This window comes from Delphinapterus leucas, chromosome 11 (genome assembly GCF_059928025.1).
Source record: "Delphinapterus leucas isolate spDelLeu-1000000601 "Yukka" chromosome 11, BTC_Dleu_Yukka2, whole genome shotgun sequence".
Lineage (NCBI taxonomy): Eukaryota > Metazoa > Chordata > Mammalia > Artiodactyla > Monodontidae > Delphinapterus > Delphinapterus leucas.
In genome coordinates, this window is record NC_143139.1 from 86509345 (window position 1) to 86526499 (window position 17155).

Below are 17155 nucleotides of genomic sequence, written 5' to 3' on the forward strand. Positions count from 1 at the left end.
CAGAACCTGAGGCTGCTGAAGGCACAAAGAACAAAGTGTGTGCCCAGGAGGAGAGCTCTCTGACCTGCTTCATTAAAACAGATCCGTGGCCCAACAAGCAGAGGTCTCTCTCCCCCAGCACTGTGCTGAGCCTTATCTTCTCACAGCTCAACCCTGCGAAAACCTCCAGGCTGGCTCCCTGCTCCAAGCCGGCACACCAGACCCATGGGCTCGGAGCCCCCGCTGCGATCAGCGCCCAGCTCAGCCCATCTAGAGGAAGGGAGCTGGCCAAGGTCTCTGCATTCACGCTGCCTGGGTCCAGACCCTGGCTCTGCTGCTGCGTGTGACCCTGGCAATTAGCGAACCCCTCTGTGACTCTGTCTCTTCATCTGGGAAATGAGACAATTGCAGGATTGTCACGAGAATTAAATTAGTTAAATGGACCTGGCACATTAGAAGCGCTCAAGAAGAATTAGCCGCTATTAGTACCATTATTATTATTAAATGGTATTATTATTCCCCCCATCCCATATCACCAACCTTGCCTCCCACTATGTCCCAGCATACACCCTGCATTCCAAGAGATCTAGCCTGCTCACCCTGGAATCTGCCCTCTGCCCGAAAGCTTCCATATTTCAGTCTTCGGAAACCCAAATCAAGGGTCATCTTCAACAGCCCTTGCCCTCCCTAATCCTACAGTACGCCCTCTCTCTATACCCTTCCTGAACAACAAGAAACCCCCCCAGAAGAAGAACCTCCCCATGGCTAATCTTCTGGCACATGAGTGAAACACCGCACCCAAATCCAGAGGTCACCTGCTGTGCATCAAAAAGAAGGTTTTCCATTTCACCAGCAGCAATGGGTCTCAACATAGATAAACCTGTCTGACACTGCCTAGCTATCTGATCCTGGGCAAGTTACTTAACCTCCCCAAGCACTGCTTTCCCCACTGGTTAAATGGGTCTAACAAGAGTGCGCACCTCTTAGGATCGTGGTGACGATCAGAAAATGTCTGTAAAGCACTTAGCACAGCGTGACACACCACAAACTCTCAAAAGTATCCGCTGGTAGTAATAACAGCGGCAGCAGCAGCAATACAGGAGGGGGTGTTCCTGTCTAGCACGGAACTCAATTTAATGAACTGATCTTCGATGAGCTATATTCCAACTTGAAAATCTCCAGAAGTAATCAATTCCTGCATAGAAGAGGTACCCATGGCCTAGCAACTGCTCACTCTGTCTCTTCCACCAGACTGTAAGTTCCTCGGGTCTTATCCATGTGTATGTCCCAGAATTTAACATGGTGAGAAGCATATGGCAGATGGTAATAAATCTTTGTTGAACTGAGCAGAATTAGTTCAATAGTTGTAAGCACATTTCATCTTTGCTACTAGATTATAAGCTCTTTAAGAGTGAGGCTCGTGTCTTGCTCCAGTAAAGATTTATTAAATGAGTGATGGAAAAATACCAAACTAAGAATCAGGTTTCTTAGACCCAGCCCAGTCACTCACCAGCTGTGCAACCTCAGAAAAGTCACTTAACAATTCTGTGCCTTATTTTTCCCACCTCAAGGATGAGAAGTTTGGACCACGTGTCTGCCAAAGTCCCTTACTCCCTGAAACTGGGTTTGGGCCTTAGCTGCAACATGGCACCTCAGCCACCATGCGTATGACAGCCACGCCAGGCCAGCTTACTAATTTGCATCCCCGATCTGCAATTTTCCAGCACCAGGCTATCAATAACTTTGGACCAGTGCTTAAAACACCCGTTTTTAGTCAAATCAGTTCCTTTGCTGGGCAAGGATGCCCCATCACCTACGCACCATGGCAAACTGGGGGCACGATTTGCCCGCCAGCCCTGCCACTCCCATGCCAGACCCCTCCCGGAGACCTGCTTCCTGCTCACACCACGTCACATACTGCTGCTCACAGGAGCTAACCTGGTGCAGAGGGAGAGTTGAACATAGCCCTTGACGGTGAGGTGATCGCATAACACCTCTCCCCAAAACCTTGTTTGTTTTTGCCCTTGAATTTTTTGGCAATGCTCTGTGCAGCCTGAGGGCCCAGGGAGTTTGGCTCAAAGAAAATGCCATGTTATAACATTGGGGCTCACTACACAGCCCTGCCTGAAACTGTATCAAAACAAAAGTTGTGCAATAAACAAAGCCCAAATTCAAGGCCTTAGCAACGTGTTCAGATCCTATCAGAACCTGGCTGACTGTCCTGGCTTCCTATGGGTGCACTTCCCTAATTAACCTGAAAAGTTGATGATTTCGCCTTCCTCTCTCTGAGTGAGTTAACTGTCCAATGCATCATGCCTCTCTGATGGTCTTAAAATCTAAATGAAAGTCCAAGTGATATGAGAAAAAACATCTTTTAAAAGAGGAAAGTAAATTTGCTAATTTCCCTTTTTGAGGTTTTCTATAGGTTATTTTATTCAATTCTCACAACTAGTCCATGAAGTTGGTACTATATTAGCCCATTTCACAGATGAGGAAGTGGAGGTTTCTGAAAGTTACATAGCTTGCCCAAAGTCACAAGGCTAATCAGGGATCAGTCAGGACTTGAATGTAAGCCAGGACTCTTAGCCCTTCTGCAAGAGTGCCTCCTTTGTGGGGCTTGTTAATCTCTGGAAGAAGCCACTTTGAGTCCTTTCTCGTGGACATGCTCGGGCAGCAGCAGCAAGACTACATTTGGGATGAAGAGGGGAAGATGCCTGGACCACGCAGAGGGCTGGACTAGCCAACTCCAAGTTCCAGACTCTGCAACTCTCTACGGAACTGCCTTTCACGGAGCGCTGATGCTGCGTGGTATTTTGCTTGATTCAGAAGGCCCTTGCAGACGTGCAATGAAAAGCCACAACATTCTTATTCTTAAACACTTCTCTGTCTCAGGGGGGCTGATTTCACAGCATCTCATGGAGCCTGACACCCAGCACCCGATTTCCGCCACTCGCATTGGCAAAGGAGCTGAAAGTCACAACTCCTCTTGGGAAGTGCTCTGAAGGGCGTGGGTACAAACGAAAATAAAACATCACTTCACAGTTCTACCCAAAGGCCTAAAAGGTAGAAATGAGACAGCGTGCTCTGAATTCTCCTAAACCGCACCCCAAAAGCGAATTGTGGATGTTTAGTGCATCCTTAGAACCAGAAGAAAACTCCAAGTTCACACTTCAGATGAAAATTCCTTGCTGCTCTTGACAGCTTCTGAGTCACCAAGCACTGTACAGGCAAGAACAACTTGCTGACCAATTTTTTTGATGTTTGTTTTATTTTCTGTCCAGTCAGGCACAGGGAATTTTCCACCTGACAATTCCTGTTTCTCACTTAAGTTCTGACACCATCTGTGAGCAGTGTGCCCAGCAGGGGAAGGACTTGAGGCCAAGGAAGCCTTCCCTTCACCCAGCCTCGGTTTTCCCATCTGCTTAATGCAGGGTTTTCACCAGATGATTTTGCTAACATCCTAAGTTTATCTACCAAGTAGAAAGCAGTCTGGGGATTGCCAGTTTCTGGATGTGGATATGCTACCAGATTCAAAATCTTTGCATAATTTTTGAGTAAAACATGAGATGGAGCTGAAATGAATAGCACAATGGGAAACTGAACTAGGACTGGACAATACCAGAGCAGGACTCAAATCTTGCGGCTGTGAAATGAGCCTCTTCCGTTCTCAGGGCGCCCCCTAGTGGCCACTCGACTAAATCCCGACGGAATGTTCAGAGTTTCTGCAAATAAAGGGAAAGACACCCACCAAAAGAGAAAGGCAGGCTCCCGTCTACTGATGCAATCCCTTTCACTCTACCCTAGTCCGTGGATCAGACAGCAAGACAAATACCTGAGGCCCCAGCGAAGCTCGGAAAGATGTCTGCCATAAGACAAGCTTTCACTCTTGCAGTTAGTAGCAGCTCCCCAGGTTTCTGGTATCTGTGTCCCCTCACAAATCCCAGACACACCCTTACCACTCAACCCCTCACAAGCTCACATCCTCAACCTGCAGCTCCAACTGCGTCTGGTTTTCATTACTCCGCTTTCCAACTTCCCAGCGCGATTCTTCAACAGCTATTAAGACAACATGAGCAAGGAGCTAGGCTTAGTTTTTGCTTATTCAACATCCAGCCTGGGGAATATCACCTCAGACGAAAAGCATGAATGAAGCGCACGTTTCTCAGCCTCCTCTTCCACAGACCTGCAAGTGTGCTACTCAAAGGTCATCTTTACAACCATCTCCTCTTGAAATTTTTCAACCTACAAAAATGGCACCTGCCCTCTCAATGACTTGCTTGCTATGGAATTTGTTGAGAGGCGACAGCTTAAAAATACAAGGTACAATCTCTCAAATTTCCAATTAACCTATAACAGACTTTTTTTAGGCTATAGGATAAAGCCATATCAACCCAAAGAGTGAAGCCTAGAATGAGGGAGTTACCCAGGTAACCAAATATTTGAAAATTGGGGGGGCTGAACTTTCTGACTGATGCCCCATTTTGTCCACAGAACTGTCCCTGCAAAGATGCAAAAGAAAAATACTGACATGAACCTACCACTTCATCCAACAGTCCATTTTGCTTTTTCCCTATGGTCATTTGTTAAGTTTATAATCAACCTGGGACCTGAAACAGCCCCCAAAAGTGTATACAAGGAGTCCCATAATTAGTTCCTGACTTTGGCCCCAAATCGATTAAAATCCATCTGATATGCTGCAAATCAAAGAACCATGTTAATATCCTGCCACACACCACACAAAATCTTTCTGCAACAGTCAGTCACTTTGAACCCAAACCTCCAGCCACAAGCAGTGTGGATTTCAAGGGCCCGTTCTGCAGAAAGGAAAATGACAACACACGGAGGTTGGGACAATGCAGAGACCCCAAGGCACTCGAGGCGCTACCTGGGGCTGTGTAAATGGTCTTGGGACCCTGGCAGGGTTTCAGCTGTCACAAAGAGTGGGGGTGGCTGGGGCAGACCCCTTAAGCAATGTAGTAGCCCTGCACCAGGGCCTGAAATGCAATTGAGTCTGCAACTCAACGTCCGTGTGGCTGTCCATGCCCTAGGCATTTCAGTCCTCCCAGAAGCCAGCAACAAACTGTCACAACCCTCAGGCATGCAGCAGCCTTTACTTTTGTCCCCTAACCTTCTCTCTTAAAAACAGGCAGGAGTGCGTCCTCCCTTGCAGTGACAGCAGCATCGCGGTAACGGGGAGTGGGAGGATGCAGGGGAGGGGGGTCTCATTCATCTACAGGACATGGGGCTTGGGGGACCAGCTCCGAGCTGAGTTTGTGGTTCTGTCTGGAGTTAAAGCAATAAGGCATTCCAGGGAATGAATGCGTGCCCGCGAGGGAGACCCCAAAGGTCCCGACGTTGCAAAGTGTTTGCAAATCATAAACACTACTTTGCTGATGGGATCAAAACCCCCAAAATATGCGCAGACAGGATGTAACAAGTGTTTCGGGAGAAAGACACGCCTGAGCCACGGGGAGCTGGGGGGAGAGTGAAGAATCTGTCTGGGGGTTCCCGGGAAGCCCCCTCTCGGACAAGAGACCCTCCTCTGCGCCCCAGACCCCGCCGCGCGCGCGCTGGGTCCCCAGCCGCGTCTAGCCCGAGCCCCCCGGGTTTCCCCCCAACTCACCACTCGGCCCGAAAACCTCTCGGTGGCCCTCTTGACTTTGCCGTAGGTGCCTTTGCCCAGAGTCTCCTGCAGCTCGTAGCGGTGTTTCAAGTTGTGCTTGTGGTGATGCCGCTTCACCCCGTGCGGCTTCCTGGGCTCCGGAGCCGCCGCCGCGGGGGCTGCTGTCGCCCACGCCCCCGCCTCCGGGGGAGAGCCCGGAGCCCCCGGCCCCAAGTCCGGGCAGTCCCCGGCCGCGGGCGCAGCGGCCCCCTCCATGTCCGAACGCGGGGCGAGCCGGGCCGGAGAGGGCAGGACAGGGCACGGCGCTCGCGGTGTGTGGGTCCCCGCCGAGGGAAACCTGGGCGCGCTCAAGGTCGCCCCCGCAGCATTGGGTAGGCGGCCGGCTCCCGCCCGGGCTGCGGCTGGGTCACTGGCGGCGGCCGGGACCGCACATCTGGCGCCCCCGGCGCGCACGATCCGCGCACCGCCCACCAGCCGCGGCGAGCTGCGGCGCGTCGGGAGAGGTGGCGGCGGTGGCGGGGGAGGCGGTGGTGTTCGCAGGAGGGAGGGGAGAGGGGTGGCTCCGAGCGCAGGAGGGGGAGTGTTATGTGGGGCGCCGCGCCCCCGGACCCCTCCCCGGGAGGACGCGCAGACGGGGCGGGGGCGGGGGCGGAGGCGGCGAGCGCGGGCCGGCCCCGGGGGAGGGGGGCGAGGGGCGAGGGGCGGGGCGGCCGGGGCTTCCCCACCTCCCGGGACCTGGGGCCACCCCGAGCTGGGAGGGGGACGGGTGCGTGTCGCGACTCGCCCTTTGTGCCGCGCCGCCTAGGCCGCGGCGGCGGCGGCCGGCGGGCTTTGTCCTCGCTCGGCTGGGACGGAGACAGGGGATTCCCAGCCCGGGCGACCCCTCCCCGGGCTCGCCCGCCGCAACTACCGCGGGCCCTCCGCCGCCTCCGCCGCCGCCACCGCCTCCTCCGACTCCTGCTCCGGCCGCTCGGCCTCCCTTCCTGCTCGCGCCCTGGCGGCGGCGGCGGCTCGCCGAGCCCCGGGGCCGGGCAGGCGAGAGCGCTCGGAGCCGAGGGCCGCCGGGACCCTCTCGCGATCCGGCCGGGGGCGCCGCGGGCTCGGGCGCCCCTTCATTTTCTTTTGGGTGTCGCCGCGGCCGCCAGGCCGGAGACGGGGGAGAGGCTGGGGGAGGGAGCAGCGCGGGTGTTGGGTTACAGGCGGTGAGTCACGGCCACCCCGGCCCAGCCGCGGTGCGCACCCCCTCCGCCCCACCGGGGCTGGCCCCCCCTCCTCGCAGACCCCGCCGCGGCAGCGGAAGGGCTGCTCGCCCCGGGCAGCTGCGCGCCCCCGAAAACCCCAAGAGGGGCGCGCTGAGCCCGGCGCCGCGCCCTCCCCGAAGAAAGGCGGAGTCGGGGAGGGAGGGAGGCTAGGAGGCTGAATCTGGGGCCCGCCGCCGCACTGCCGCCCTCCGACACTATCTAGAGAGAGCAGGGCGACGGCTGACAGAGGAGGAGAGCTGGGTGCCCACCCTGCCCGCCAAGGCTGCCTTTGGAGGTGGGCAAACCAGGGGCCTCGAATGGAGCAGGGTTGGGGCCTGCTGAAGCCAGAGGTGACTTGCAGGCCTCTCGGCCCCTTGGGCCGTTAGAGTTTTCCTTTAACTGAAATGGCCAGATCCTGGACATGGTACCAGGCACTCTACCCACCCCCAAGCGAGGGTCAGGCAGGAAGGGCCTAGGTCTGCAGCCAGGCTGCCCCGTTCCTCTAAGAAGGAGCAAGGAAAAATAAAGAAGAAGGCAAAGGGAAAAGAAACCTTAGGAATTTTTTAAATAAATGGTTCAGTATACCAGACTAGGATGGGAAGAGTGAGGTATGAAGGATGTCTGGTGCGTTCTGCAGATGGCTTGGTGGTTCTTACTTTTTCACCAGTGAGCTGGGCTCGCCCTTCCTCTGCAGCTCTCAGGTTCATCCCTTCTGCATTCCTGCTGCCTTCACTCCTGTCTGTCCTTTATCACCTTACCGAGGACTCCAGCAACAGCATGTCCTCCCCGCAAACCCCCTCCCTGCTGCCAGAGTCATGGCCTATAACACTGCAGTCATCATATCCTCTCTGTGCCACACTCCTGTGCTTGGTATTCTTCTCTGTCCAAAATTCTCTTCTACTGATGCTTGACATAAACCCCGCTGTCCCTTCTTGCCTTCCCCAGGAGCACACCGGTTATCGCTTAATACAAACACAAAGGCCATGTTTATTCAATTCCTATTCTGTCCTCCATGCTTGCAGGGCCTCTCTGACCCCATCCTGCAACTATTCTGCTTTTGTATGAAGTCTGTAGGCGTTGTGTATGTAGATTAAAAAGTCAGAGTGAGTAACATGCAGGTTGAGCCTGGCTTCCCAGTGGATAGGCTGTGTGACCTTGGTCAAATGACTCAACCTCTCAGAGCTTCAGTTTCTTCTTCTTAAAGTATAGATTAGTGGGTCTGTTTTACAGATAAACAGATCGTGTCTGTAGCGGTAATTAAAACTGTTAACCAAATATTTTCTGGGTCTTTCCCTTCCCAGGGACATGGTAAGAATCTACTACCCCATCCTCTTGAAATTAGATTTGGCCGTATGACTTGCATGGGCCAATGGAATGAGAGCAGTGATGTGCGTTGCTTTTAGGTAGAAGCTTTTAAGGATCAATGGGCAAATGCCCATGTCTGGACAATCCTGCAAGTTCAGTCTTGGCAATCTTATCGTGACAACCATGAAGTACAGAGATAGAGCCTCCGTCATCCAGCCTGGGCCTCTGTAAAGATGGCAGAGCTGTCCCAGTTAACCTGCATTGGAAAAGTAGTGTGAGCAAATATTAAACACATGTTAAACCAGGGAGATATAGGGGTTATTTATTATAGCAGCGTAACGTTGCTTATTCTGGCTGATAGAGATGCTCCCAAGTGCCTGGGACTTAATCAGTATTTGTTGCATGAATAACACCTACCATGTACGGAACCTATTTTATGACAGGAAACCCTGTTTTTGGTTGAGGAAACCATATCAGAAAGGTTAAGTAATTTGCCTGGGATTACACAGGCTGTAAATAGCAGTGCCGGGATTTAAACACTACCTGTCCAGCTCCAAAGTGTATGTTGTTCTTCCACATATGCTGTGCTACCTCTCCTTAAATGGGAAGGATGGAAACAGTACAATGCCTGGCACACAGTCATGCCCAAGCACAGAGAGTTCCTCTCCAGACTGAATTCCTATAGCATTTATAATTTGAACCACACTTCAGCACAATGTTCTCATGCATTGTGCTCAAGTGTTTTCACATAGATAAAGCATTTCCTCCAACAAAATCCCAGGCTCCTTGGTTAAGAACTTGAGTTCTGGAGTCAGACTGCCTGGGTTCAAAGCCCTGTTCCACCACGCATAACTGAGCATCTTGGGCAACTCTTTTCCTCCTCTGCCCCTCGGTTCTCTCATCTGCAAAATGTCAATGGTAATAACATAGGAGGTATTGGCAGGGGTAACAGTATGTCCCAGGGGGTTGGTGTGAGGATTAAGAGACATAATGTATACACTCAATAAGTCATGGCTATTAATATTATACTTATTTTTCGTCTTCTTAGGGTTCCTACTAGAATTCATGCAGTTACAAGCAGGTTGATCATACTGCCTGATTAGACTCTGATTTCTGGCTTCATTCTGGATATGGGACCAATGTTGTCACGTCAGCAGTTGGAAGCATGACATCCACACTGTCCTACAACTTATATTTACATAAGGCTCCCTACTTGTTCTTTACTACACTTTCTATTTTCAAAGCAATTTAAAAGAAAGAGTGTTTGCTCTCTTGAGAAATCTTTGTCCAGAAAACATAGTAATACCAGTTACGGTTTATCTACTGTCTGCCACGACCTTTATATGTATTACCTCTAATCATCATAAAACCGCAAGATGGGTGTTATGATCCCCACTTGGCTGTTAACACTGAGTCTCAAAGAGGTTAAGTTACCTGTGATCAGGCTTTGCTCTGACCCCCGTTCCAAGCTGCCTGACATCCCAGCTCATGTCAGTGAATGCATATGCTTTGGTTGACACGAGTCTTCCATTTTTCTAGATGAGGTTTTGGAACGTTACCTAAGGTTGTTACATTTCTAGCTTATGTTGTCTGGTAGACGACCTACAATAAAAAGCAACCCAGGCAGACGCTTATTCTTCACAGTGGAGGATTTCTAGATGCCCGCCAAATATTCATGCTTCTTCCACAGCTGCTCCACTGGGGATATATTTCCCAGCCTCCTTTGCATCCCACTGTGGCCATATGACTGGTTATCTCTAGTGAGGTGTAAGCAAAAGTGATATGCATTACTTCTAGACCAGGGTGTAGAAAAATGGGTATACCTTCCCCACTTTGCCTAGCTGGAAGCAGAGGACTCCAAGGCCCCAGAAGATGATGGAGTCAGCAAATAAAAGAAGCCTGTGTCCCTGCATCACCTTGAAAAATAAAGTCACCCTCTGACTAGGATATTAGACTGGTGCATGAGTGAGAAGTAAACTTCTATTGTGTTAAGTCCCTGAAATTAGAGGGTTTCTTTGTTACAGCAGCTAGTACTACCCTAACTAATACATAGAGCTTATACTGTCTGTATTTACATCTAAAAAGCAAAATGGGAGATTATAACAACCCTCTGAATAGCTGGAACCCAAAATGCCACTTTTATGTTCTCTGTCCACTTGCTTATTATTTGGAGCAGGAGTTTTTCCTTTAATTTTTCCCAGGTTACAAGTATCTGTGATCAAACAAGAGTAGTATTGAATAGTCATAAAACTAGTAAGAAACAAATTTAGTCATTCAACAATATTTCTTTTTTTCTCACTACATACCAGGCATCTGGGGCTGAGAATGCACTGTAACGAGACAGGCCTAGTCTCATCTTCCTGAAGTTTCTAGTCTGTGGGTAATAAACACAATTTACAACATTCAACTGACCTCCAGCCACCAAACTTCTTGGGAGAGCCCAGGCTATTTGAATGTGGAATATATACTTAAAATAAAAACTAAAATTTTCTCAAAAATCGAAACAGAAGCTGTGTTTCTCTCTAAGCTAAGTAGCTAGAGAAACAGTAAAAACGGTGGTTAAGAGCGTAGGCTCCAGAATCAGAACCAGCTGAGTTCAAATCCTGGCTCTACCACTTTCAAACTGTGTGATCTTGGGCAACTTCTTTGTTTCTCAGTTTCCCCATCTTTAAAATGGGACACTAATAATACTTAGCTCAAAGGGTTTCTGTTGAGGATTGATTGAGTTAATGCAAAAAAAAAAAAGGCACTAAGAACAACACAAGATGACACGAGATAGCGTCCAATAAATGTTGGCTGTTATTATTTTTTGCCATCTTCCCACTGGTATTACATTATGTGTATAAAAGGATACAAGGGAAGACCTTTTCAGGGGGGCTGACAGATGACACCAGGAAACAGAATTTTCAATAAAATCCATTGATATTACAAGGATTCAACTGAAATAACCCAGACTGAGATCCTACTTTCCATTCTCCTCATCTCTTTGGTGACTGAGGGGACAAAAGGGTCCTGTTGGGAAAAGCATCACTTTGGGTATCCACCGGAGTATGGGGACAACCAACGGGACAAGTGACAGGGCTCCTGGCCCCTACTGTACCCAGAGGTGGTACTGTGGGCAGGTACCTTCGCCTCTCTGTGGAATCCTGTCATCAGGCGAGATGCCCCTCGGGGCTGACAATTTGCGATCCCTTTTGGAGATTTCAGTTTTACATTCCCGGCACATTCCTCCTTTTCCTCCCTTCTTCATGCACGTGTGAAGAGAATGGGGCAAGTGGACGATTGGCAGCAGCTCCATTTGCTTTGTTTTCTCTGTCCTAAACTTTATACTGAAAAATAAGATACCGGCTTCCTGTGGGAATACAACAGCGGGGATTCGTTGGAAGGTTCTGTTATCGAGAAAAGAAACTGAAATGTGATAAATTCCCCATCAACAGGGAAAACGCTGGCAGGACTCCAGCAGGAGCAAACAATACCATACCACCCTGGAAAGAGTGGCTGCCAGAAAGTCAAGAGAGTACACGTGTCACATGCAGGGATGCACTGGGGTCATGTGGGAAGAACTCTAACTGGCCGCAGTGGAAGAGCCTTTGGGTTTCCTTGAGGTTACATGGGGCGTTAGGGGCAGGTTGGGGAGATACAAAGAATTCTCTACGTTTCGCTCCCTGCATGGGCCAGCACACTCAGTCACGTGAGCTAAGTGCTTACGATGGGCTCACCGTGATTCTAGGTACTCGGGATACAGAAGTGAACAAAAACAAAGCCCCTGCCTTCGTTTGGTTTATAGATAGACGAATAAATGTATTACGTGTCCGGTAACGGTAAGGGCTAGCAAGAAGAATAAAGCAAGGTAAGGAGGTAGAGCAGTAAGGAAAAGGTTTTCTGATAAGGGGACATTTGAGCAGAGGCTCCAAGGAAGAGAGAGAATATACCATCTGGGTCTCTGGGGAACGATATGGATATCAGGGGGAAGACCCTCCCAGCCATAGGGTCTAGTAAGTGCCTTGAGGCAGGAATATCCTTGGCCTGTTGATGGAACGGTGCAGCGGTCACTGCGAGTAGAGTGGAATAGGAGTTGAGGCCCGAGAGTTAACAGAGGACCCAATCCTCTAGGGCTTTGTGGAGTGGTGGGAGGACTTTGGCTTTTATTCTTTTATTTTATTCAGGCAGGAAGCCATTGACCAATCTGATGACAGCAGTGACATAATCAGATTTGGGTTTGAAAAGTCTCCCTGCAACCACTGTACTGAAAATAGGCTTGAGGAGGGAGGGAAGTGATTTGGAGAGGCACAGGGGAGGTAACTCTGACAGGGGCTAAGGAGAGGCACCCACAAGAACTACAAAGCAAGGACTATAGCTCTTTAGGCAGTCTCCTTTCTGCCATCCTTCCCCCACCTGGTCACCATATGACGTTCCTAAAACAAACGTCTATCTGACCCTGTATCTACCTCTTCTACTGATCTCCTATGGCCTTCAGGGCAAAGTCCAAATTCCTTGGCCTAACATACAGGGCAGCTTGACAGGGTAATGAGAGCATCAGCATTAGCATCAGAAAGACCCAGATCAGAACCCTGGTCCTACCTATCACCAGCTGTGTGACTTTGCCCAAGGCACTCGACCTCTCTGACCTTGGTTTCTTCTCCTTCCTCCCTGTCCTGTATATTATGACCTTCATGTCTCTGAAAGCAGAGACTTTGTCTTGTTCCCTCTGTATATTCAGCATCTAGAACAATGACTAGCACATAGTAGGTACTCAACAAGTTTGTGTGGAGTCAACGAATGAGCTAATATAGGCTAATACAGGAGAAAGCATCTGGCATAGTGGCTGGCACGCGGGGGAACAGCCATGTGTCTTTCTCTTCCTGAGCAATGCCGGCTTCTCTTTCCCTGCAAGGTCTGACCCTAACGACCCTCTCCTGATTCATATCCACACCACCTCCTTCCACCAAGCGCCCATCGTTTCTGGGGTACTTCTCTCCACCTTCATACGTGCTGCACCCAATGCCTGGGACACCCCCCTTCCTGTCCTCCAGATGACAAACTCCTACTCACCTCGGACACCTAGCTTAAGATATCAGTCTGCCTCTGATCCTGTGCTAATCAGAACTGAAGGCTCTCGCTCCAGAACACTCAGTTCCTGAGTCTATTACAGCGCTTACCTCATGGTAGTACAGTTATTCGATTATGTGCCCAGCTCTGCCCAGTTGCCTGAGAGCTCCAGGGTAGTCAGGTCTAGAACAGCACCGTCCAATAGAAATATAATGTGAGCCATGTATAGCATTTAAACTTTTCTAGCAGCCACATTAAAAATGAGTTAAAAAGAAAAAGAAGAGAAATTAATTTTAATCATATATTTTATTTAACCTAGTATGTTCAAAATATTATTTCAATATGCAATCAACATGTATTCAATATAAAAACTTATTGATGAGATATTTTACATTCTTCTTTTGCATAATTTACACCTACAGTAAATCTTAATTCAGAGCTAAGTTTGCAGTGGTTAAACTGAAATGTAACCCTAGCAAAAAAATAAAGCTGTATTTAACAGAAAAATATTTTCCACTACTCCAAGGTTTCATAATTTGAATTTTAGTTAATTGCATGAAATTAAAATTTTAGTTCCCCAGTCACACAGCCGTATTTCAAGCACTCAATAGCCACATGTGGCTAATAGCCATTGTATCCAGCAGTACAGAGCTCGATCTTATTCTTCGTTCTAATAGAAGTATAGATCTGCCTGATAATGTGTGCCATATAAACATCGGATGGGTGGATGGATGGATGGATGGATGGATTTGACTACCTTTACTTCCTCCCTAGTTTACCTTCTTATTTCTTACTCTGGAAATGCATACCCCCAGAAAGAAAGAATGAACTTAAGAGAAAGTAAATCCGTAGAAGTCTTCCTTGGACTCCAATTTTTCAATTTGCCCCATTGGGCAAAGTTCAAAGGCATTAAAGTTATACTCTCTGACTCACTCCCACACAACTCATCAACCCAGCAGCACCTTCTACTGTTGCTCAGATGTAACCTTGCCAGTGGGGTCTTTCCTGATCATCCTGTTTAAAATCGCAGCCCACCCTCTTCTCCCCCACCCCACCACTGGTGCTACTTACCCCCTTTATTCTTCACCATTGCATTGACCAGTGTATAATATTACACAATCTACTTATTTGTTGTGTCTGTCTGGACAAAGCAGAGATTTTTATCTATATTACTTGCTCATGAATCCCCAGTACCTGGTATATAATAGGTGCTCAATAATTATTTGTGGAATGAATGAATGGATGGATGAATAATTTGAGTTCCACCTCTTTCATCTGCTAGTTCCATGACCCCGGTAAGTAATTAAAGATTAAACCTCAGTTCCCTCATCTGTAAAATGGGTATTATAGTAATACTTACCTTTTAGAGTTGTGCGATGTGATCCTGCGGGGTTAATGCTTACCTTATATGACTAAATAAGATGATGCCTATGAAGTGTTTAAGTATAATACCTACATAGGAATGTGGTAAGCACTGACAAACTGGGAGCTGCTCTCTTACGGTTTAATTAATAATATTATTAAATTTATTCTATCAGCTATAACAACCATGTAAAGCAATTACAGTTTCCCAAGTAATTCTGTCCCAAACAAACAAACAAAAAAAGTTAGGTCAGGGAAAAATAGTCCTGGGCTCTAGATACCCTACATAATTGCCTATATTTACCTGTCCTGTTTTTGTTTGTATTTCTAGCCCTGGGATATGGGTCCTTCAGCTCTGCCCTGCCAAGACCCAGGGCAGCTCAGTGTCAGGCCCTACGTCCATTATGTTTACTGTCACCAGGGACTTAAGCTCTAAAAGCAGGCTTGAGAGGGAGGGCATTCCAGGCATGTCACCAGCCTGCCTGTGATGGTAGAAGTTCTTTGGTCCACCTGCTCTAGAGCAGTTCCCCAGGCCTTAGACAGCCCGGGGCCTGACAGCTGGGTCCAACCGGAGCCAGGCTGCCCAGGCAGCCAGCTGGTGAGGGATGCGTTAGCTGCCTTCCCAGCAGATGAGGCAGGTGCCCCACATTCCTCTCAAGGGTCTGCTGTTCCAGCTCCTTCTGCAGCCTCATCCTTTGAAACCCTTAATTTAACAGGCACATTTCCAGTCTCCCCTTCCCTTCATGCTCTCTGCATCCACTGGTTTCATTTATTCATGCAGCAAATGTTCCTTGAGCATCTGTAAGATGCACTCCTTGTGCCCGGACTGGGGATCAAGAGTAATCAATGGAGTCCTCTGCCCTCGGGAAGTTTCTAAGACCTCCCATCAGTATCTTGCTTGACAGTTTACAAAATGCCTTCACACAACTGGCTTCTTTTCATTCTCATAATGATATTTTACTTGGGATTAGAGATTTTTACTTTCCCCACATACACTTGATGTGCTAAGAGATTGAGTGCCTATCTAAGTTCTGGCAGCTCAAAAATGGGGAGCCAGGACTCAAACTCAGGTATTTTGGCTCCACCACAGCTAGTATCCAAGCAACATCACATCTCGCAAACAGCAGTTCTATAAAAACCACAAAAAGTCAGCCCACTGAAAGATAAAGGCCATTTGAGTGGCTCCAAAGAGAACTGCATGTTTTGTTTGGAGAGGAGAGAGACTGACTCCCTCCCCCAACAAGACAGAAGAGGGGACATCTGGGAAACAGCCAGGAATTCGGATGAATTGGGAGTCTCCCCAGATCTGTCTTCCCATAGCCCCTCCAATGCAAGCACCCCACTAGGGATTCCTGAAACCTCAGAACTCAGAGCCCTGACTGCCCAAATTAACAGGATGTGGACCAAGGCAGAAAACTCATGCCCAGGTGTGAACCACACTCTTTTTTCCCCAGAAGTGCCATTTCTTGTGTTCCTCCCTTGAAACCTGAAGTTCTCTGGGAGAAATTCCAGGTGGCTTTATGAGAAGAAACATTTTCCCACAGCACCACCAAGTGGCTGAGCCTCTGCCCACAAAAATCTCTATGAAACAGGCAGAAGAACTCTAGTTCACTTCAGGGCAAGCCCAGACACAAAATACCTAATGACCAGGACAGAGGAAAAGAAAAAAAAAACCTTGGCAAAAATGGAAGTGGAGTGGAGAAATTCAGGGGCAATCCAGGAGGCATGGATGTCCTCAGGAACAGGAGAAGGCAGGCAGTCAAAGCTCTTTATCAAGAAGCAATTTGAGGGACTTCCCTTGTGGTCCAATGGTTAGGACTCAGCGCTTCCACTGCAGAGGACGCAGGTTCGATCCCCGGTGGGGGAACTAAGATCCCGTATGCTGTGCAGTGCGGCCAAAAAATTTTTTAAAATTAAGAAGCAATTTGGCAGAAATTCACAGACTACTAGGGCTGCAAGTGGCCAACACTTCCCTCTTTATAGATGGGGAAATGGAAGCCCAGGGAAGCTCATGCTCTTACAGGTGGGTTATAAGAGCGATGATGTCCCCTGTGCAAAGCGCATCCCCTGTATGATCTCATTTAATCCGTACAAGCCTAAGAGAGAGGCATGTGTGCTCCCCAGTTTTATGAATAAAGATAGAGCAGGGACCTGCACCACCTGTTTTGTGTCTTACACAACCTAAGGCTGATTTTCACATTATTAAGTGGTTGGAAAAATAAAATAAGAACAGTGCTTTATGATATCTGCAAATTATATGAAATTCAGATTTCAATGCCATAAATAAAGATTTCTTGGAAAACAGCCATGCCCATTTATTTATGTATGTCTATGGCTGCTTTTGAGCTATAAGAGTGGAATTGAGTAGTTTAAACAGAGGCTATATGATCATCAAAGCCTAAAATATATACTACCAGGCAGAAAAATTGACCAGCTCCTAGGACAGACTCAAAGAACTTGAATAACTCAGGGAGAAGTGATGTGATGGAAAAAGAATAGAAGATGGAGTCAAAGGACCAGGTCTGCCACTAACTGTGTGACCTGTAAAATGGGAGACAACAATACTCCATCGTAGGGACATTGTCAAAATGAAAAA

General features: G+C 48.5%; 1 protein-coding gene across 2 annotated transcripts in view; it reads right to left on the bottom strand.

The window, feature by feature from the left end:
- The window catches only part of NUAK1 (NUAK family kinase 1), a 71097-nt gene extending 64410 nt beyond the window's left edge, over window positions 1–6687 (bottom strand). Inside the window, exon 1 of one of the 2 annotated variants that reach the window (XM_089921215.1) lies at window positions 5603–6687. In XM_089921215.1, coding sequence (XP_089777341.1) covers window positions 5603–5857 — 255 coding nt within the window. In that variant the 5' untranslated portion in view covers window positions 5858–6687. The remainder of the gene's footprint in view (window positions 1–5602) is intronic. The other variant, XM_022599790.3, reaches the window with a different exon arrangement.
- Window positions 6688–17155: the final 10468 nt, after the last annotated feature.